Here is a 23,311-nt window from a genome sequence, read left to right as displayed (position 1 = left end):
GTGGCAAGAGGGAGAGGAGTCCCACAGGGGTCACTGTTAGGCCCACTCCCACTCACTACCTGCTAATGGCCCGCAGCCCTCAGAGGAAACGGATGTTCACTCCTACCTTTAGGGGCATTACAAGTTGAAAACCCATCAGGAAAAAGCCATAACCTCTGTGTATAAATACACAAACTCTTTTCTAGAATTAATTGTATAATTACTTGGCCTTACTAGCTACAGTATAAAGCACCAGAAAAGATTTAAAGTAAGTGCTCAAAAACAAGGCAAAATAGGGCTGGTAATATTGCCAAAAACAATATACAGTACGAAATTACTTTTTTAGAATTGTGTGGGTTTTTTTCAACCATACAGCTACTGTTGGCAAGTGGATTCAAAATACAAGTAGCAAAATATAGCAAAAAAAAAAAAAAAAAAAAATGTGCACGTTTTCCCAATAAATTAACATAAGAAAGAAAGACAATTATTTTTATTATTATTTTTATTACTGTTATTATTTTGATATGCATCAATAATAATGTATAGTAATAAACAGTCCTAATTTTGATAACACTTACAATATGGTTCATTAGTTAAACATTAGTTAAGGTATTAACTAACATGAACTAACCATGAGCAATACATTTGTTACTGTATTTACCAATCTTCGTTAAAGGTGCAATATGTAAGACTTTTGCAGTAAAATATCCAAAAACCACTAGGCCAGTGTTATATATTTTGTTCACTTGAGTACTTACTAGGGGTTGGAGAAAAGAAAAAAATAGATGCATCACGATTCTCTCTCCAACGATTCTGATTAGATTCTGAGAATTTCAGAATCGATTTTGAGCTTATAGTTTTTATTTAGATGCGCAATGAGGCTGAGTGTGCTTTAGAAACACCCCTATTCTAGTTGCTTCCAATTCCTCACACACATACACCACTCGAAACTTTCGCAAAATAATCATTCATAAAGTTCGGAAAAGTTGAAGCGAATTACAAAGGACATTCGCGGGCTTCATTGCACAGGATGGCCTGTGTGATGTTACACATGCAGTGCGTGGTCTCACCCGCTGGTATTTTCCTTAGAAATGCTCTACGAAGTCATCATGTATGTCGTCTGGAATGCAGTGGACTTATATATTTAAAATATGAAACTCAGAAGGCTGCTTTCAATTACAAATGCTGACGCGCGCTTTGTGTAGAGTGCTCGCGCATGTGGCTGTGCGTGTAAGTGGTTTAATGCACTTGCGTCTCAAAATGGTTTTATGACGCAAAATTCATCTAAACACAGCCAGTTATGTCTTAAGGGAATAAACGGACAGGACAAACCACATTACTTCTTATATTTCAAGTGCGTGAATGCAGCTTATCTCCCACTCTCTATGATGTCATAGTAACAATCAAACAACAGTAAAGATGAGAAAGAAAAACCACTCGCAGTTCTTGAATGGAAAACGTTCCGATAATCTTAAATACTGAAAGCACTATTTGTATATTGCTTGTAATATGTTTCTTTGCTCCTCTTTTTTATTTGCTACTTGTTTGTATGTTTTGAAGTTATAGCCTATAGGCTGTTTAAAATTCTTTAAAAAAAAAATGGTTTTAATTTTATATTTTTTTTCAATTTGTAATTATTTTAAAAAGAAGGCTACTTATAATTACTTATGTAAGGATATGTAAATGTAGGATTTTAAGATTTTCAAGTTGGTAAACTAATTAATTAATTATTATTATTTTTTTTTAAAGTAGATCAAAAATTGTTTTGGAATCAGATTGTGACTCCCAGAATCGGAATTAGATCGTGAGGTGACTAAAGATTCCCACCTCTAGTACTTATAATATCCCAAATGTTTCCAATTATTTGCAAATCTTGAGAAAATTGCAGTTTTAACCAGGACGTGTGAGTCACCGCCTGTTAATTGCGTCATACCCGTGTTACCCTCGGTTTCCGGTTTTATTTTGTAGAAATGTGCTTTAATATATTTTTTATCAGACAAGGGAACAAGTATTTTGATATATTTATAGGCCGAAAACTAATTATTGTTAAATAGCTCAATTATTCTTATTGTTAAAATCTAATTTTCTTGATTTTTTGCGAGTACCATGCTTTACCATGCCTCAGAGAAAAACAGTATTTTGTGAAGTAGCCAACATAGCATAATCAGATGCAGATTTATTTTTATCAACAGTAATACAGCATTTTCTCCATCACACAATACGTTTTAAAATGAATTGCATGCCATTTATCAACACAAGCCATCCAATATTTAATATGATATTCTACAATCGATCTATCTTACTGCAGTGTGCAACAGTGTTTCACAGCAGCCGTCGAGTGAACGCACAGAATAACGTTATAACATCATTTTCAAAACACTCAAATGTATCTAATATGATAAACAGAGCTGTGTTACCTCATACGCTTGAAAGGAATAGCAGACGCGGCGACTGTGTCATAATAAAAGTCCCGTGAGGCATGTTGTGCAATCGCTCCAGTGGCCTCGTTCAGCTCCACAACACTCGCTCCTGCTCTGCTTCATACTACAGTAATGTTAATAATCCCATCCATGAACATGATGTCTGCCCGAGTGCTGTCCCGATTATTTTCCACCGGCTGTGAGGTGAAGACCACATGTCCCAAGATTCTGTGCTCAAACATGGCATCATCAAGCTACGCCTCTGTTTTGAATAGGCTTCTAGCGACCTCTAGCGAACAGAAAATTTTACATATTGCACCTTTAACATTAGTTAATGAAAATACAGCTGTTCATTGTTTGTTCATGTTAGTTCACAGTGCATTAACTAATGTTAACAAGATTTTAATAATGTATTAGTAAATGTTGAAATTAACATTAACAAAGATTAATAAATGCTGCACAAGTGCAGTTCAATATTAGTTCATGTTAACTAATGTAGTTAACTAACAAATTAACTTTATTGTAAAGTGTTACCCATATTTTTTACTAAAACATTTTAAAGCAGATAAAATTCTATGCAGGAACTGTTGGGAACATTTTTAGAGATGATCCCAAACCACTGATTTGATTCACTGAAACAGTTCGAAGAAACAGATTTACTGAAATTAATCAAACTATTTAATCAGGTTTTTAAAACTGAGGTGCTATTCAAATATCTTAGTCTTCATGCTCTTGCGAAGATAGCCTACTGGGATGGTCTTAGAAAATGTAATAGCCAAATCTCATTAAAATAATAAATGTCGTGCATAACAAACGTGCTCGTGTGTGATGCAGGTTTGAATCCAGCTTGTGACTTAGTGTGTCTTATTTCCATCTCTTCTTCTTATGTTTTTATCTCTTGAATATCGATATTACTAAACAGGTAAAATCCATAAAGTAAATAAACCAGCGAGGGATGTTACCTTGTTGATCTTGAGTTTTTCTCTGGCCTCAGATGCCATCTCTTCACTGAAGCCCTGAGAGAGTTTCTCATTGGAGAAAGATGGCAGGGTCAAGCACAGCTTCACCAGCACAAAATCTCTCAGCTTCACATAGTTTTCAGACGGATCTTCCGCTGCAAAGCAGACAGTTGTGAAATGTCAGTCCATGAGTCTTGAAAGTTTCCATTTGGTAAAATACAGTATTAAGATACTGACGCCAGACAAACACAACTTAACCTTCATAAAAACACTCATTATATGCTGAATACATCATTGGAGACAATTAAGCTAAATGCATGTTTACTCTGGAAATCAGGGGAAACAAAGACTTTTACTGAAGAAAAAAAGACTGGAGAGAAAAGACAAGTTACACAATGTAGATTAGGACTGGGCAATGTATTTAATGTTTACAGTATATAGCAGATTCTGGCAAAAAAAAAAAAAAAAAAGCTAATATCATGATTTTAATGCACTTAATATTAATTTTAATGCACACGCAGTATTAGACTATACAAATATGTGAGTGTTAAAAATGTCTTAATATATTTAAACCTCAGAAGCAAAAATGGCATTAGAGTCGCTAAGCTTGACTCATTTTAAATGAATCGATTCAAACTGATAATAAATTTGAATTGTGCATCAAAAAAATGTTTTAGTAAAAATATATGAAAGGTAAATATTGCTGGTTATTACCATGTACAGTATGTATTTGTTAAATTAGTGTATGATTGATATGATTAACTTATTCAGCGTTCATAAATGCAAATATAATGTAGAAATAATAAGTAGCAAATATTTTTATATTGTTTTATATAATGCTATACTACACAGCCCTTGTATCTCCTCCTCTCTCTATACATAGAGAGAAAAATGAACAGACATGGTAAAATAGTGCGAGCTGGGTAGAGATCTGGTAGTGTGGTTCTCTCTCTCTCTCTGAATAATTGCGTCTTTGTTGAGGGGGTGAGTGAGTGAGTGAGTGAGTGAGTGAGTGAGTGGCAGCATGTGGCCAGCACATTTCAGCAGCAAACTGCCAGCAATTAACATCACATCCCTTCACCTCCCCAAAACTGAAGGCAGAGCAACTCAACAGCAACAACTGCCTTATGAAAGGAAATTCACAACACTTTGCCCTTTCTCCCTTTCAAACACACAGATTATCATTAGAAAAGCTGTGTGACCATACATGTCGGTTTTCTGAACACGCTCTAATGGTATTAGGATTTACATTCATTTTTTTTTAATCAGATAAAACCATTTGCAAAGGATTTCCAAAATCAAAATAAAGAAAACAACATGATAAATTATAATCAACTGTATTGAAACGTTTATGCTGTCATTACATACTGACTGCATTAATGCATGTAAATGTTGCTCAATCAGTATGGGTTTCTCATGTCAGCCGCAGACCCAACCCAAAAGTGTGATGAGAACCCTGACGCAAAATGGAGACTGACTTGATATTATTCCACTTTTTACACAGCTACTTGTCAAATAAATAAATAGACATGAAATATAGATTGAGTAGAAATTATTTTATTATATGCAAATAAAGAAATTACTCATAGCTATATAAAAACAATATAGTTTTGCTACTACAATGGTCAGCGATGGTCCAGCAAGATGTGTATTAATGTAATGTATAATAATGGATAATTAAATAACGTTAGGGCCAAAAACTGATATGATAGCCGATATTATAAATCTTTACTATACAGTTATGCTACACCATTTGAACCACTCACATTTTCTTTCACATTTTATCATCTTTGAGGTTAGTATTGTGTGGGACAAGTTACAAGCCAAAAGATAATAGTAAGTAGGGCTGTGACTAGATGGTTAGCTCACGGGACGAGACAAGACAACATTTTTAAGAAATATTTTTAAGAAATCCTCAATGACAAAATGTGTGACTAAAATAGTCATTTGAAATTTTTAACTAATCATCTTGTAATGAATGTAATTTCATTTATACTTTCTGAATATGAATTATCATATGCAGTAAAAGACAATAATACTAAAGCACTGTAAAAGGTTTTGCCACAACTGACTGCTTCTCTCCTGTATGATTTCCTGTATGAGTCCCTTCAGACCTTACTGTACATGAATTATGAGCTTCTACAACTTTTGACTTCTGAAATCCTTTCCACAAATTGATTATAGAAATACAAACTGTATAAATAAAATTTATAACAGTCTTCTTATACAATAAGTGCAACCATAATCAAAGTATTCTCTCAATATTCAAAGCGCAAATATAGACCAAATTTTTCTTCAAGCATGATACAGAGCTATGGTTACAACTACACAGCCCAGCCTATATAGATTTCATATTGGGAGATATGTGCATGCATCAGGGAGCCGCTTTCAAAATGCGGGGTATTAAAGGTGCCCTAGAATTAAAAATGTTATTTATATTGGCATATGTAAATAACAAGAGTTCAGTACATGGAAATGACATACAGTGAGTCTCAAACACCATTGTTTCCTCCTTCTTATATAAATCTCATTTGTTTAAAAGACCTCTGAAGAACGGGCGAATCTCAACGTAACACCGACTGTTATGTAACAGTCGGGATCATTAATATTTACACCCCGAATATTTGCATATGCCAGCACATGTTCAAGGCATTACACAAGGGCAGCCAGTATTAACGTCTGGATCTGTACACAGCTGAATCAACAGACTCGGTAAGCAAGCAAGAACAATAGCGAAAAATGGCAGATGGAGCAATAATAACTGACATGATCCATGATAACATGATATTTTTAGTGATATTTGTAAATTGTCTTTCTAAATGTTTTGTTAGCATGTTGCTAAAGTACTGTTAAATGTGGATAAAGTTACCATCGTTACTTACTGTATTCACGGAGACAAGAGAGCCATCGCTATTTTCATTATTAAACACTTGCAGTCTGTATAATTCATAAACACAACTTCATTCTTTATAAATCTCTCCGACAGTGTGTAATGTTAGCTTTAGCCACGGAGCACTATCAAACTCATTCAGAATCAAATGTAAACATCCAAATAAATACAATACCCACATAATCCGACGCATTCATGAGAATTAAAAAATTAAAGGGGCCGCAACCTATATATCGGTGCATAGTTAATGATGCCCCAAAATAGGCAGTTAAAAATGAATTTAAAAAAAATCTATGGGGTATTTTGAGCTTCACAGACACATTCAGGGGACACCTTAGACTTATATTACATCTTGTAAAAAAACCTTCGATGACACCTTTAAAATTGAGTTTGAATGCGCGCTCGCCTTTTACTTTCGCTTTTGCGTGTTTCTCTGTGAATAGGGAGAGGCGGCGCTGAGAGCGCATTCTACAAGATGAGATTTATCAGACGCTTAGGCTCTGTTGTTCAAGGAATCCTCCGCCATGGTCTTGTCAGTCATCAGCGTCGCTTACTCTTGTCATGGAATCAGTGAACTCTGATTCCTGCTGCACTACGTATGACTGTAGCTCGTGTTGGATGAGCTGGATGGGACTGAAGCGACCATTATCCAACTGAATTAAATGTTTTTTATGTCTATAAAAAGCAAAACGACAGTGGAGGCGTAATGTAAACGTAGCGGTGGCATATTCTATCCTAATTTCACTCTCACACTCCGTCATGGCAATATCGCGAGACAGCTTTTCACCTCGACGAGAATTCTTGTCACATTTTAATCTCGCGAGATCTCATCACACCCCTAATACTTAGGATAAGTCCTTTGTTCAAATGTTTGGTTAAATACACACTGCAGCTAAATTTGTTTGTCCAATCAGCTTTTAGTGCTTAATCCTGCTCTGTACACACAGAGCTCAGTAATTTAAGGCAGTGACAACCACATTTACACATTCTACACAGTGTATACAAAACCCAAATTAACTACTAGTTGTTAATTACATATTTAAATGTGCAATGTGAAAGGGGTACGACTTAACCCATAAAACGAAATAAATCTAAAAGCTTTATATTGAAAACAAGACCACCAAAATGTCATTCATTCATAAAATTTCCTTCAGCACTCAGATGTAGTTCACACAAAACTACCTACGCTGCATGCTGTGCCTGTGTCAGACTGCTGACATCAGTATTTAGTGATTTTTTTTAATTGCATTAATCAAAAATGGCTTTAATGATAATTAAACTATGAAACCGTAATAATAACCATCTGGAATTTTGTAGTGGTTTCTTGCCAAACCGACGGTAGTTGGATGGTTTAGTTAAACTTGCCGAACATAAAATAGTGCGTTAAAAAAAAACAAAAAAAAAAACTAACTAACCAGACCTGATGCGATAAGATTCCAGCGACAAGCAATTTGTCTGTCCACACCAGGCATGACATGACTATGACACATTGCAAAATCAAAATAAAATCACAGCCAATCAGAAGAGCTTGTGGGCAGAGTCTCTCTGCAAGCACACCGCATCGAAATGGATGAGCACATAATCTATATCTATATCTATATATCTATATCTATAACACCATTTTAACATGATTAAAGTAATGAGTGAGTGAAGCAATCTGTGTCATAGAATACACAACCACAGTTCAAACGTTCAAAATATGTTTTCAAGCGCTGAGGTGAATTATCCATTTGTCGCTTTCATTATGGCTATAAAGGTCATGCTAAATGATAGTCAAACTCAGATGCTTTTAACATTAAATAAAGCACATAAACAGTAGCTGAGAAACAGAAACTTTCTAAAATAAATTTGTTGTGTATCGTCGTCACGGCTGATTAGGACAAATTCTCTGATTAACATAGAAATGATACCTATTATCATGTGATAATAATCACAATTTTGGGATTGAGTCATGTTCCTTACATGCACAAAATTATAAATTAGGGGATTCACTCCAGTATTTAAATGCGGTTTGCTCTCCTGAATCTTTACATTGTGTATGTGACCTTTAACTCTTAAGTATGAGAAAGAATAGCAGTGATTCTTTCTCTGGCAAACAGCACAAGTAATAAAACATAAAATGCTAAACAGGGCATCTAAGAAGGAAAAATAATAATAGCTCAAAACAGGACTCAAATGTTTAATCTAGGCTTCAATGTCCACTCATACCTGTGATGTCCTGTACTTTTGCAGATGTGCAGTAGTATCGGTGGACTGTCTCTAAGAGCTGAGCACCGTGGCCTTCTCCCTGGAATGGTGGTAAGATCAGCATCTGGCTACACATACAATACAAAAGCTTCAGTGACGCTGCACAGAAGAGCACGATGATTAGGCACAATACCAATTTAAGGTTAGAGCTCTTGAGCCTTTGAGCAACTGTTCTGCAAACACAGAGCCCTGTTACAACTCTAGCACCCTTCAGACAGACACTATACTACTGGCTTTACAGAATCTACTGAAACTGACATTATAGGCAAGAGGTTTTGCTTCAACCCCATCATTCAATAACATCAACTTACTGACAAAACACAGTAGCAAAACTTAATCACACCAAAAGTACCAAAAATATCCTTAAAAGATTAGTTCAATTCAGAATGAAAATTTCTTTATAATTTACTGACCCCCATGTCATCCAAGATGTTTATGTCTTTCCTTCTTCAGTCGAAATAAAATTAGGTTTCTGCGGACTTTAACAACTACCAACGGGTTGAAGGTCCAAATGTCAGTCTCAGTGCAGCTTCAAAGAGCTCTACACGATCCCAGACGAGGAATAAGGGTCTTATCTAGTGAAACAATCGGACATTTTCTTAAAAAAATTAAAAATGCATATACTTTTTAACCACAAATGCTCATCTTGCAGTACTCTGTGATGTGCCACACATTTTGTAATCACGTTGAAAAGGTCAAGCGTGAGAGACATAGGCAGAAGTACCGATCCAGTGTCTACAAAGCGAACATGCATAGACCAAGTCAAACGCTCTTTACAAAAAAATGTAAAACAATGATGTCGGACTATTTTGAAGTTGGAGGAGAAAATAAGATTTTTTGCTTAGTACTTCCGTCTGTCACACGTGACCTTTCCAACGTGATTATGTAATGCGTGGCGCATCGCAGAGCAGTGCAAGATGAGCATTTGTGGTTAAAAAGAATATACATTTTTATATTTTTTTTAGAAAATGGCTGATTGTTTTGCTAGATAAGACCCTTATTCCTCAGTTGGGATCATGTAGAGCCCTTTGAAACTCCAATTTGGACCTTCAACCCGTTGAACCCCAGTGAAGTCACTATATGGAGAAAAATCCTGGAATGTTTTCCTCAAAAACCTTCATTTCTTTTCAACTGAAGAAAGACATCTTGAATGACATGGGGGTGAGTAAATTATCAGGAAATGTTTAATTCTGAAGTGAACTAATCCTTTAAAAAGTACCAAAATACAAAAAAAAAAAATCAGAAGTGTGTTAAAGAGATAAATATTGAATTATATTTGCAATATTACCAAGTGAAAGAGTGATTGGACACATGACCTGTGAAATCAACATCAAAAGAAATGGGAAGCATTTTCTCCAGCCGTTCAAAAGTTGATAAGCCTATTTATTTGACTTATTTGATTTGCTTTCTATGCAGGATTATATGGTTAGCTGCAATTTATTATTTGCATTTTGTATGGTTTTTCCCCTGCTGCTGTCCATGATCCTATCAGAACTCATTTTGGGTCGCGACCCACCAGTTGAGAATTACTGATAAAGACTGCCTCAATTTAGCTGCTGAAAATGTTCTCAAATACAGTAAGCAATGATATCATCAGTCTGCGAAAGGTTATATCTGTTCATTCATCAGTGGCCAACGTAATGAAACGTTAGCACGTCTTGCCAATCAATACATTAGACTCGTTTTCAAAACGAGCTTTTGGGTGGGTGATGCTGAATTGGTTGGTCTTATAATACCCAGTGAGGGGCTGGCACACAAGAGATGCAAGATGGTAATTTGGGAGTTTTAGGGACAAGGGAGAGAGAGATGTGTAATTTTCTTTTCCTTTTTTCACAGAATAAAGCAGCAGATAGTGGGCACGTGCTTCCTTAGTAATTACCTGACACGTGGTCTGGTTTTGTCTGGGTATACGTAGTAATTATACACTGTCATGTAGCCAACTGTCGCGTAAAGGGTCTCTCCATCCTTATTGTACTTTTCGAATCTGCAAGAAAGACAGAGAGATAGAGAGAGATGACAAAGGCAGGCAGGTCAATCGTAGGCACGCTCCCATGCACCGAACCCCCCATCGTCAGCGCGAGTGCGCTGTGGAGGGCCAGTGGCCTGTCGCTGCACCTGCTGGAGACACTGAATGCATTATGCACTTAATTGGTGCACTGCAACTTAGAGCAGAGAGGCAGGCATCTAGCCTCTTCACATCACTCCAGTCCATTTGCCCATTGTCTGTTTTAATAGGTGCCAAAGCAAAGAAAACACAGGCAGAGTCCCCTTCACTAACGCTGGAGACTTCATTCAGCGTTTCAAAAGATAACAACATTCAATTCAGCCTCTTGGCCTGACTCAAGAAAGAAAGAAACACAAGAGCAAAGAAACGAGACAAACAACACAAAGGAAACTCTTGCCAGATCAACAATTTGCTTCAATGCAGGAGAAAATATAATTAAAGCAGTCTGATAATTGGCCCCACAGGCCCCACAAAGGAAGGAGAGACGTAACTGGGTCCGTTTGGATGCTTTAGACGTGTGCGCGTGTGAGAAAGACTCAGGAAATCACTGTTCAGAAAGTTACTGTTTTCTATTAATTGACACTACATTCTTACCGGCACTCGCTCACTTTGTGAGAGCACTTGATTTCTATTTTTTGCCTACTGAAGTTATCAACTCTAATCACAAGTTTTTGCAGACAACTTAAATTTGTTATTTGCCCACCCTCATGTCGTTACAAACTATTCTGGTTACCTCTTGACTTCTATTGTAAAAACACTGAGACATTTCTCAAATTATCTTCTGTTATGTTTCAAGAAGAAAGTCAGTCATGCAGGTTTGGAACGACATGAGGGTGACTTTTAAATCTTGGGTGAACTATACCTATAAGTCCTATTGTCAGTATCTGTGACATGGTGAATTACCACAGTTAATAAGTTAGATTTTACACTTACAGTAATTTAGACTAACAGTAATGGACATACAATACAAGTCTATGGGGCAAGATATTCAAAACATAAATGCAAAGTTTGCTTTATTTATGTTTTTTTTTTTTATGTACACAAATGCATGTAATACAATCTATAAAGTCTAAACTATAAAGATAACGATAAAGATATGTTTCTAAAAATCACTCTCAGCATTAAAGAATAGCAATTACAAAGATAACATTATAACGATAATCGTTGGAATTACTTTCAGAACTATTTTATCCAGAAGATGAACGATAAAAACATTTACAGCCAATCAGATTCCATCCTGCTGTAAAGAGCTTGAGCATTTTTTAAGTGACAGACAAGCATGCAGTAAGAAACAGAATGATATCATCTGCTGGTGTGGACACTTATATAGTTATCGTTCTTGGTGTGAACAGGCCTTAAATCATCCTTTTAGTAGTGGGATTACAGTTCAACAGTTCTAGGAACGTCACAGCTGATTGTGAGTTACCAACATAACTTATGTGAGCGGATGTAAACATGTTCTTGCCTGTTACACTGAAGATCTTTACAGTAAAAGCAATTTTTGCAAGTGTTTTCAAACTGAGGAATGAGGGATTATAGTTTAACGCTGATACAACATAAAGAATCTGTGAATCTTAGACACTCACACAAGGAAGAAATCCCAGCGATCATCATCCACATCGATGAAACTGGCCGTCTCAATGAACCACATTAGAAATGTCTGCAAGCGCTCATGGTACTCTCTGAACCCTGGACATGAGATATCCACCTGAAATCATGAAGAGCAGATAAAATCCATGGTGTGTCCACAAGGAATTGTGCTAGAACTTCATTAAATGTTCGTTAAAATGTGTAGCGGGAAAATCAACATGAGTAATGCACCAAAATTTCAGCTGCCAAAATTTTTTGGACCAAAATTGTTTTGAAGGGACGAAATCATTGACCAAACATCTATTTTGGGCACACAATGTGGATAAACTACAACAGTAAACGTGTCAGCTGTGTGGAGGGCAAGGTTGACAAAACAAATTTCTCGATTTTAATCAATACTAATATGAATTCTTAAATCTCAACCTCGATCTTTTAGTCCATGCTGTTTTCTGCTGATGTGTGAACAAAAATATTTGAATATTTGTAGCGTGCCTGTCATCCAATAATCGCAATAAGCTTTGTGTTTTGTTGCTTTTAATATGAACAAAGTCGCAACTTTCAAATTTTGTCGATTTTAGCTATTTTATTTGAGTGTTGATTATTAAATAAATTTGATTAAGTAAATGATAGTTCACCCAAAAATGAAAATGTGATGTTTATCTGCTTACCCCCAGGGCATCCAAGATGTAGGTGACTTTGTTTCTTCAGTAGAACACAAATGATGATTTTTAACTGCAACCGTTGCCGTCTGTCAGTAGTATAATGCATGGCAATGGGAACTCCATCTATAGGAGTCAAAAAAACATGCACAGACAAATCCAAATTAAACCCTGCGGCTCGTGGCGACATTGACGTCCTAAGACGTGAAACGATCGGTTTGTGCGAAAAACCGAACAGTATTTTTATAATTTTTTACCTCTTATACACCACTATGTCCAACTGCGTTCAGCACTCGCTTAGTGATGTCTGATTGCGCTCTGACAGCGGAAGTAATGTCTAGCACTCATTGAAGTATATGCGCGAGACATTACTGCCGTTGTCAGAGTGCGATCAGACATCACTAAGCGAGTGCTGAACGCAGTTGGACATGGTGTATTAGAGGTAAAAAAATGATATAAATACTCACACAAACCGATTGTTTCGTGTCTTAGGACATCAATGTGTCGTCACGAGCAGCAGGGTTTAATTTGGATTTGTCTGTCGTGTTTTATTTACACTTATAAATTGACTCGCATTTTAAGACTGACAGATGGCAACGGTTGTTAAAAATCATCATTTGTGTTCTACTGAAGAAACAAAGTCACCTACATCTTGGATGCGCTGGGGGTAAGCAGATAAACATCAAATAGTCATATTTGGGTGAACTATCCCTTTAAAATACTTCATATTCATTTTCTGATTTGAATGTCGGTGTTTCAGTAAAAATCATTTAATCATTTAAAAAGTCTATATTTATATTCTATATTTATTTTAAAAAATTATTTTAAAATAAGTATAAAAAAAATAAGACATTCTCAGTTTTGGGTCCAAGGCATCCTGAATTTTTGGTTTCGGTCCAGAATTTTCATTTCGGTGCATCACTAGATGACATGGTAGTAATACAATAAACACACCAGTAATCCAATAATCTCATTCAAGTGCAACAACTTTCTCCACTTTTATGTTGATGTAAAAAAAAGTGAGCAAAAAAAATAATTAAATTATAGCCTAACACATAATATTCATAATCCACACTGCCAAACCATATTAACCAGTTTGAATGCTGAATGACATTGCCAACAGTCAAAGCAGTGACTCAACATGCAGTGGGAAACTCTGTACCTTGTGTATATGGTAGGTGAGATCCTCCCCTGCCTCCACATTGTGAACTTTGTAGGTGTGTTGCAGGCTGCCAAAGGGTTTGAAGTTGGCCTCTTTCTCCAAGAGAGAGATGAAGTCATCGGTGTTGCAGCAGAAACCAGCAGGAATGATCTCTCTGATCTTACCCTCCACATCATCTGGCTGAGGACAAACACAGAGAAAGAGAGAGCAGGCTTTAAACGGCTAACTACAAACATTTCATCAAATGAAAAACTACCTGGATTTGCAATGAGAAAACAGCAGTTATGTAAGAGAGATTGTATGTAACAATTCAAACCAAAGCAAAGTCAATATTTAAACCTTCAAGAATCACAATTAAAGAACCGTGAGAATCTAAAGTCACACTGAATTTTACTCAATTAAAAAATACTAAACAGAATGAACATGTGGTAAACAACTGTGTTTAAATTAAAAGATTTCTTTTGAAAGAAGTCTCTTATGCTATCCAAAATCCATTTATTTGATCAAAAATTAAGTATTAAATATTTCGAAATATCCTTACATTAGGGTTGTCAAACATAACGGTACTACCGGTACAAAACAAAGTTGAGCAGAGTACCGTGTACCAGCTGATAGACGCTGCTTTCATATGCTCTCATTCATGTTTGTTTGAGCTTTCTGTATAAAGCAAAGGTTTCTAATAACAGTGTGTTTTTACAAGAATTGTGCATTGTCACAATCATATCTGTTGAGCGCTTGAACGCAACGGCAAATCTGAGGTGCTAGTCAGTAAGATAGTCAGAACACAGCTGAAAACACACAAGGTTTTAAGGTTGTTGTTTTTGTTCAACTTGAGCAAAACACTTTACAAACATTATACAATCAAGACAGCTTTATATGTATGCATCTATGTATGTACAGTCAAACCAAAATTTATTCAGACACCTTGAACATTTAATTCATTATTACAGTTTATTCACTACAGTTTAAAAACATGGTAATAAAATATGACAAGATCTCAGTTAAACTGTGTCAGAAAAAAATAATCTTAATTATGTCAGATAATACTTAAGCAAAACATGATCAGGTCAAAGTGTCTGAATAATTTTTGGTTCCAAATTTATCATCAATTTTACTGGTAGCCCACTGTAAGAAAGAATGTTTGGGTATGATATGTCACAAGTTACCTTATTTTGCTATCCTCACTTACATAACTGAACTTACAGGGTCCTGCACCCACTAGTAAAAAAAAAATCTAGTGTCTGAAAAATTTTTGGTTTGACTGAATGTATGTAAGTGTATACAGACCATATTAAACAAATAGTTCATACAGTATTATTTTTGGTATACATTACAGTCTTCTGTAATAGTTTTATTTTCTCTTGCTTTCATTGGTTTTCACAAAATGATAATGTTATATGTGATTTGAGAAGAACCTAAAAATGCTTTTTAACCTGCATATATTCACCTTTGACACATCAGTTGAATTCTTTAAATGTGGTTTGATGTGCTATTACCAAACAGCAAAAAACAGTCTGAATTAAATGATCGTTTGCTGCTTTATCTGCTGCTGTTTGAGTGGCACATGTACATTCTTTTAGTGAGGTTCAAAAGAGACTCGCTTATGTTCAGTCTGTTTATCTTCAGTCATGTTCGCCAATCACTAAACGATCAACTAAACTTTTGCCATGAAAACACTCTGCTTGTAAGTAGGGCTGCGAGAGTTTTTTTATTTGGAATTTAATGTTTTGTAGTTACATTTTTAAATTGACTAGCTAAACATAAAAAAAATAAATGAATTGAAATTGTGAATCAGTCAATCGTTCTGAAAAAAAAAAATAAAAACAAGATTTATTTTTTTGTTGTTGCCATATCGCCCAGCTCTAATTGAAAGACAAATTAAATTTTTTAGTAATTCTTAATTTTTAGATTTTTAGAAAACTGAATAAGGACAATAGTCTTGAAAGACAAATATTTTTCAATACTCCATACTTATCAAGAGCAGGGTCCTCATTTATCAACAGTGCACAGAAAAGGTTCTATATTTTGTCCTACGAATGAAATTTAGAATGTGCCCAAGTACAAGAAAATCCATATTTATCAAACATGCGCACACAGTTCTTACGCACATGAGTAAGCAATCATTGTTGATAAATCCCACATGTGCGTAAGTACATGTTCATTCATGTTCACGGTCATTAGCATTCAGAAACGCCTCCAATGAACCATATATGGTGACAACACTTCCCTTTAAAAGTCACGTGATTGCGTTTTTTCCTCACCGCAATAATGGCAAAGAGAGCACTCCGTGATCAGCACGATCTTGGAAAAATGCGCTCTCTGTGGAGCGCATTGTTTGCCTAGTCTTCCAATAAAGCAAGATAAGCCATTGCACTGAGGCAAACATTTTTCTCAGCTGTCTTTTATAGGGTTTGACACCAATTATGCATTGTGTTTAAAACTAGACAAATGATAAATGTAGTGTTTTATAACTAAAGGATTAGTTCACTTTCAAATGTATTTTTATAAATTCAAATTTATTGTCCTCCACAGGTCAAAGTTTGAACTAATTTTTTATACTTGCACAAGCATATTGTATATGACAATTTAGTTCAAACTTTGACCTGTGGAGCATCATCTACATTGCCGGAATTCTAATAGAGAAGAAGAAGAAGAGAGCTAGTTCAAGATGAGCGTTTATGGTTAAAAAGTATATAATTTTACTTTTTTTTTTTAAGAAAATGGCCGATCGTTTCGCTAGATAAGACCCTTATTCCTCGGCTGGGATCGATTAGAGCCCTTTGAAGCCGCACTGAAGCTTCAACTGTTTGGAGTCCATTGAAGTCCACTATAAGGAGAATAATCCTGGAATGTTTTCATTTCTTTTCAACTGAAGAAAGAAAGACAAACATCTTGGATGACATGGGGGATGAGTAAATTATCAGGAAATTTTAATTTGAAAGTGAACTAATCCTTTAAAGGAAACACAGGACATGTGAATTGCTTAATGCATATTGTGACACTCTTAAATGCTTTTTATGTGTAGTGTCGCTATTCTATCACTAGATTCTCTGCATAAGCATGCTCAGGGGTGTGCTCATATTTACACACATTTCTACATATAAGTTGGTGAATCCCACACTTTGCGTGAAACTCTTCTTACGCACTCATTACGCACGAATCTGTCCTGTTGATAAATGAGGGCCCTGGAAATTACTCAAATCAAATTCCATACTTTTCCAAAACGTGTAGGAACCCTGTAATATGCTGATTTGCTGCTCGAGAAACACAAAACAGGTGTGCCACTTAATATTTTTGTGGAAACCATGAAATATTTATTTTTCTTTACTGATTAATCGAAAGTTCAAAAGAACAGCATTTATTTGAAATACAAACCCATTATAAATGATTTACTGTCACTTTTGATTAACGCATCCTTGCAGAGTCATATGGACAACTCAACACTTTTGAATTGTGCTTTTTGCCCTTTTAGGAGCTGGACAGCCACTAGTCACTGTCGGTTTTCACTGTACGGAGAAGAGAACAGTGTGAACATTCTGCTAAACATCACACTTTTGTAAGGGTTTGTGAATGATGACAGAATACTGGGCTGAACTATCCCTCTAAAAGCAAAGATCAGCACACGAGAATGAATGTGTGCATCTCTATAGAGGTAACGCACGTTCATCTTAATCTAAAGCACGTTTCAAACTCCCACAGAGCGAGAGCGGTTAACTCAGCTGTGTCTAGTATACAGAGAGAGCAGCTGAATTTAATCATATAAACTGAAGTGGCACATTTATGAGTTATGCGTCTATTCCCCCGGCGCTCGGCCTTACATATAATCACAAAAGAGCCCTAACAGAGTAATTCCCTATTGTTCTGTCATTAAGCTATACTTCAGCTGTGATTGGCACACCGCAAAAAGGAATTAAAGGAAAAAAATACATATTTTTGTGGCACAAAAAGGAGCCCCATTAGGCAATTAGCAATGTCAGCTGAGGAGTTTCCAGCCCCCCCTCTTCCCATGCCTCCTCTGAAAGACCACTTAATTGAATACATTTACTACTTATCTTAAACCATGAATATCAGATGAAGTTCCCCCCACCGTAATGTGTCCCAGCTTCTCACCGGGCAATAAAATTTAATGAATTGATCTCGACTTAACAAAAAAAAAGCCTGGACATGTATAATAGGTTCCTGTGTTCTGAGGCTGGTGAGCGAACTCAATCAAACGAGTTTGCCCTCTCCATTCACGGGCTCCGGGTCGGACAATAGAGCCTCCCCCCTCCTCCACCCTCTCTGAGATTTTTTTACCCAGCAGAATGCGCACCCATGTTTGCATTGTATCCATTTCCAGCGGGGCTGACATGAGAACACTTTGTATTAAGTTGCTAAGCAGGGCCCTTTGGCCGCGTGATGGGCTGCGCTTGTGTCGCGGGACTCTTCATTCACAACGGCCACAAAACACACGACAAAAGGCTAATGCAACACGCCGCTAATTCCTGCTCATTCAGACATCAGCTAATATCAGAAGGGGATCGGTGCACCTGCAGCTGAGTAACACTCACTATTGTCCCGCTGCATTACGGGAGCGAAAAGAGGATGACAAAAACAGAGCAGACAGAAAATTGTAAAAATAGTTTCTCGGGCAAATTGCTCAATCGCACAAATAAAAGCATGGCATTGTGGCGTTCCTGTATTAACTAATGGCGCTTAAGGATGCAAGACTCTTCAGAGACTTGAGGTTCGTTCTGAGAATACGTCTTCTTTATACGATGGGGTTCAACAACGGCATTGAATCTAATTACACTGAAAAAAAACCCCTTCTAATCAAAGACATCATCTATGGAGGAAAAAAGATGAAAAAAGAACCTGATATGAGCAACGGTGGAGCCCTGTAAAAGAAAAGACATAATAAAATCAACTATCCCTACACAAAAAACATATGTTTACGACTATAATTGCATACTACGCTTAAAGGTGAAAGATATTCAGAAATGGCACTAAACACGTAAGTCACATGGACTCAGCACACAATATATAATTAGGTCTAATTTTAAAAAAACAGCTCAGGTCTGATGTTATCCAGCCTCAACTGCCTGAATCAATCACATGCACAAGCAACCTTGTTCAATACTGTAGACAGGATGAGTTACAACAATATAGGTTAGTGTGTCTGTTAAACATTTCCTCTGTGTAAAGCGTTTTATTAGCTGAAATTAAAGTCTGGGACGGTGTGTGAATAGGCCTATAAAGAGTGTGTGTGCAGTAGTAGGACACAGACACATCCAGCAACTCATATACCTGAGGCCTGCTAAGCACAGTTGAATGATATGAAAGCAACAGTTTACAAAAATACAAATTCTGCCATCAGTCGCTCACCCTACTGTCATTCCAAATTCTCTGGAACACAAAAGATTTTTTCTTACATTTGACCGCAAGCCTGCAATCAGATCTGCCTCCATCTAATCAACAACTGATGGACATAACCAAGTCCCCGTCCTATTTTTTTCCCAATAACCTGATTTTTATAGAAAATTAAAATTTTTGTTTGTATTTTGTATTCATATTTTACCCTTTTCATTTTAATTTTAGTAAAAGCTTTAGTCATCTTGTTGTGTATTTTTGTAATTTTTAGTAGTTGTTTTTATATATCTATATAGTTTTTATTCATTTTTATTTCAGTTTTAGGTATTTTAGTACTTCAAGTTAAACTATATTAAATTAAGGAAGGTCGCCTTGGAAACTGAACCTTTTAGTAGTTTTGAAGTTTGTTTTCTATTTTTTTTTATTTCAGTTAATGTTTATTTTAATGCAAGTGACAAGGTTTGTTTTTAGTTTAACTATAATAAACCGGATGTACATTCTGATACAGAAGAAAACATTATTCATTCCAAATTCATTAGCCGCTATCGGTAAATAACCAGAAGAATAACAAAGTGCGGTAAAACTATTTGCAGTACCAGTGCATTTATGATGTAAGATAATAAATTCCAGTTTGTAATATCAAGCAGCATAACAGCTAAAATAATGAAGTGAATGCCACCAGAAGCCTCGCACATGCCTCGCTCTAATGTTAAAAATACGGAGGATAAATAAATATACTTTTCCTGGTTAAAAAAAAAAAAAAAAGGCATTTGATGCAAAACATTATTGATTGGCTTATAATTATGATATATTAATAAGTTATAATTAATTAAAGACTACCAAAACTCATTCTCAGTATTTTGACAACTCACATATATTAGTCAGCTGGATAACTTTATAGTCTCAACATATTTAAAGGGTTAGTTCACCCAAAAATTAAAATAATGTCATTTATTACTCACCCTCATGTCGTTCCACACCCGTAAGACCTTCGTTCATCTTCGAAACACAAATTAAGAGATTTTTGTTGAAATCCAATGACTCCATGAGGAGTCATAACATATTTAAATCAGTTCATGTGAGTACAGTGGTTCAATATTAATATTATAAAGTGACGAGAATATTTTGGGTGCGCCAAAAAAACAAACTAAAGACTTATTTAGAGATGGCTGATTTCAAAACACTGCTTCAGGAAGCTTCGGAGCGTTATGATGCTGATTTGACATGCTGATTCATAACGCTCCGATGCTTCCTGAAGCAGTGTTTTGAAATCAGCCATCACTATATAAGTCGTTATTTTGTGTTTTTTGGCGCACCAAAAATATTCTCATCGCTTTATAATATTAATATTGAACCACTGTACTCACATTAACTGATTTAAATATGTTTTTAGTAAATTAATGGATTTTGAGAGAGGAAATGTCATTGCTCCCTATGCAGGCCTCACGGAGCCATCGGATTTCAACAAAAATATCTTAATTTCCGAAGATTAAGTTACGAAGATTAATGAAGGTTTTACAGGTGTGGAATGATATGAGGGTGAGTAATAAATGACAGAATTTTCATTTTTGGGTTAACTAACCCTTTAAAGTAGCAGAATTTGCAACAACAATGTTCAATACATGACAAAGCACCAAATATTTAAGTATGCTTACAGTTGAGTCCTGGATATGTTAGAAGGGCACATGGTGTTCATGTTTTGTTCAGCATGTGATATGTAAATGGATATCTATATTGGACTGTACGCATGCAAATACCGTGCATGTCAAGGAGAAGAACATACACGACATGAAATGAATGAGTGGAATGAGAAGCTGTACCTCCACACAGTCAAACTTCTCTGTGACCCTGGAAGAGTACTTGACTTTGAACAGGGTGTTTAGGTTCCCTGCACTGTAGTACAGCTGGATCTGAAGACCTTTGTAGCCAAACGCCACTTCACTGTGGAAAAACAAAACAAACATTTGAGAAACAGGAAAGAATAAGGGTCCCAGGAAAACACACACTGATTACATATTAGCAAATTCATACAAAAAAAATACTAATAAAAGTATAACAGTGTATGATATGCAATGGTAGGTGATACATACTCATCTCCAAACAGCTGATGACTGTACTCAGGGTGAAAAGTTGTGCTTTCATCATCTACATCCTCTGGGAACCGCACTACATCACACAAAAGACTGACTTTATCAATTGGGAATTGAATGGAAGGTTAGCAGCATTACATATCAGAATGGAGTCAAATCAAATAAAAGTTTGATCAAATAGTGCTTAAATAGCTGTTTAACATTATCATCATCCAAACAAATCCGAAGCAGAAAAGGAAAGTTGCTTCAGATGAAGAACAAGTTGAATTTGGAATAACTTCTACTGATGAATCGTTCACAATCAGGGAAAGTAAATAAAGTAAATTTCATCCTGACTTCTAAAATTCTGCAGGATAAATGTATTTTAAATTCAAAACATGACTGTACAACAATAGATTCATTTTTTTTATAGTAATGATTAATGATTTACCTAATTTCAGACATATAGCTTCATTAGTGTCACACTTATACTCCGCAAGTTTCTTCTCCATGTCATTCATAGCTATAGAAAACACAGAAAAACATGTCAATCATAACAGCACAAATAATATGTTCAAATATCACTTCCGAACAACTCAAAGTAATTCAATACAACAATCATTTCAATGCAATATGATACAACACAATAATGGGTCTGCTGTTGCACCTCACAGATTAATAAAATGTGGTAAATTTCACTAATCAAATATAACAAATCTGTGATATCGACCATGTGAGCTTCTTTGTACAGACTTTCTTTCATTGCTCTTTAAAACATCTCAAATCATGCTGAAGAACATGTTCACCAAGTTATATCATTGAGCGCTTTAAACTATTGACTTGTTATACTGATAATATAATTAGTAATGACAAAAAATGTGCTAAATAGAAGCATATGCATTACTGGCCTTATACTTTTGGACCCAAGAGTATGCATGTATTTAACTAACTATCAGTTATGAATATATATATTTTTCCTTCTCTCTGTCAGAAATACACTCAGATATGCAGACATGAACATCTCTAATGCTCGTTACACTGACAGCTCACTTACACACTGCATACATCGAGTTAACTTACAGCCGCCACCCGTCTATTCACCCTAATGTGCATTGCTTAATCTGTGTGATATTGTGAGTCCGTATGTTTATTAGTGTATCTGACAAATAAAAAAGAACAGATAACCATGTAAACAAACATGTGCTGTTCTTCTTTGTGGTGATTAGCATTTAGCAGCAGCTAAAACTCTGTTTCTCTGTTGTATCTCTGCTCCCGCACATCAGCACACAGCACCGCTCGAGCTCTAACATCACATAAACACACATGCTTCATGACAGCATCAATATAAAACACAGAAGCTATAATAGAGGGTCTACACACTCACCCGCCATTTTTACACGTCTTCTTCTCCGTTCAACCCGCCAAATGCCAAAACTACTTCCTGTTTACCCACGTGCTTCCGCTCGCTAAAGCCATTGGATAACGTCTCGCGTTGTTTTTCTCATCGCAGCAGAATCAGATTTTGCTCCAGCAGCGGTTTCAGCAGCACCGAATGACAGACAAGGGAGCATGAGATTACTCTTTACTTCACAACAGTCACTATCAGTTACCTTGATAATACAGCAGCCACAGGTTTATTGTTTTTAAAATGATTGTAGTTATATACAAAAATCTGCATCACATTTCATGTCTCTTCTTGTTAAAGGGATAGTTCACTCAAAAATGAAAATTCTGTCATTACTCACCCTCATGTCATTCCACACCCATAAGACTTTCGTTCATCTTTGGAACACAAATGAAGATCTTTTTGATGAAATCTAAGAGCTTTCTTTCCCTCCATTGACAGCCTACGCAACTACTGCTTTCAAGCCTCAGAAAGGTAATAAAGACATCATTAATTGACTCCAGTGGTTTAACCTCAATTTTAGGAAGCAATGTGAGTATGGAGCCCCACACATGACATGCAGGGAAAAAATAGTAGG

General features: G+C 36.0%; 1 protein-coding gene across 1 annotated transcript in view; it reads right to left on the bottom strand.

Annotated features, from left to right (window-relative positions):
- hat1 (histone acetyltransferase 1) overlaps nt 1–22,757 on the bottom strand; it is a 34,803-nt gene extending 12,046 nt beyond the window's left edge. The window contains exons 1-9 of the mRNA XM_067409904.1: nt 22,714–22,757; nt 21,781–21,852; nt 21,351–21,426; nt 21,081–21,201; nt 13,912–14,091; nt 12,087–12,208; nt 10,375–10,479; nt 8,457–8,563; nt 3,362–3,513 (exon numbers count right to left, since the gene is read on the bottom strand). Coding sequence (XP_067266005.1) covers nt 3,362–3,513; nt 8,457–8,563; nt 10,375–10,479; nt 12,087–12,208; nt 13,912–14,091; nt 21,081–21,201; nt 21,351–21,426; nt 21,781–21,852; nt 22,714–22,720 — 942 coding nt within the window. The 5' untranslated portion in view covers nt 22,721–22,757. The remainder of the gene's footprint in view (nt 1–3,361; nt 3,514–8,456; nt 8,564–10,374; nt 10,480–12,086; nt 12,209–13,911; nt 14,092–21,080; nt 21,202–21,350; nt 21,427–21,780; nt 21,853–22,713) is intronic.
- Nucleotides 22,758–23,311: the final 554 nt, after the last annotated feature.

The sequence above is a fragment of the Chanodichthys erythropterus genome, chromosome 14 (genome assembly GCF_024489055.1).
Source record: "Chanodichthys erythropterus isolate Z2021 chromosome 14, ASM2448905v1, whole genome shotgun sequence".
Taxonomy (NCBI): Eukaryota; Metazoa; Chordata; class Actinopteri; order Cypriniformes; family Xenocyprididae; genus Chanodichthys; species Chanodichthys erythropterus.
Note: the sequence above shows the minus strand (reverse complement) of the source record. Positions and strands in the feature narration are given on the sequence as shown.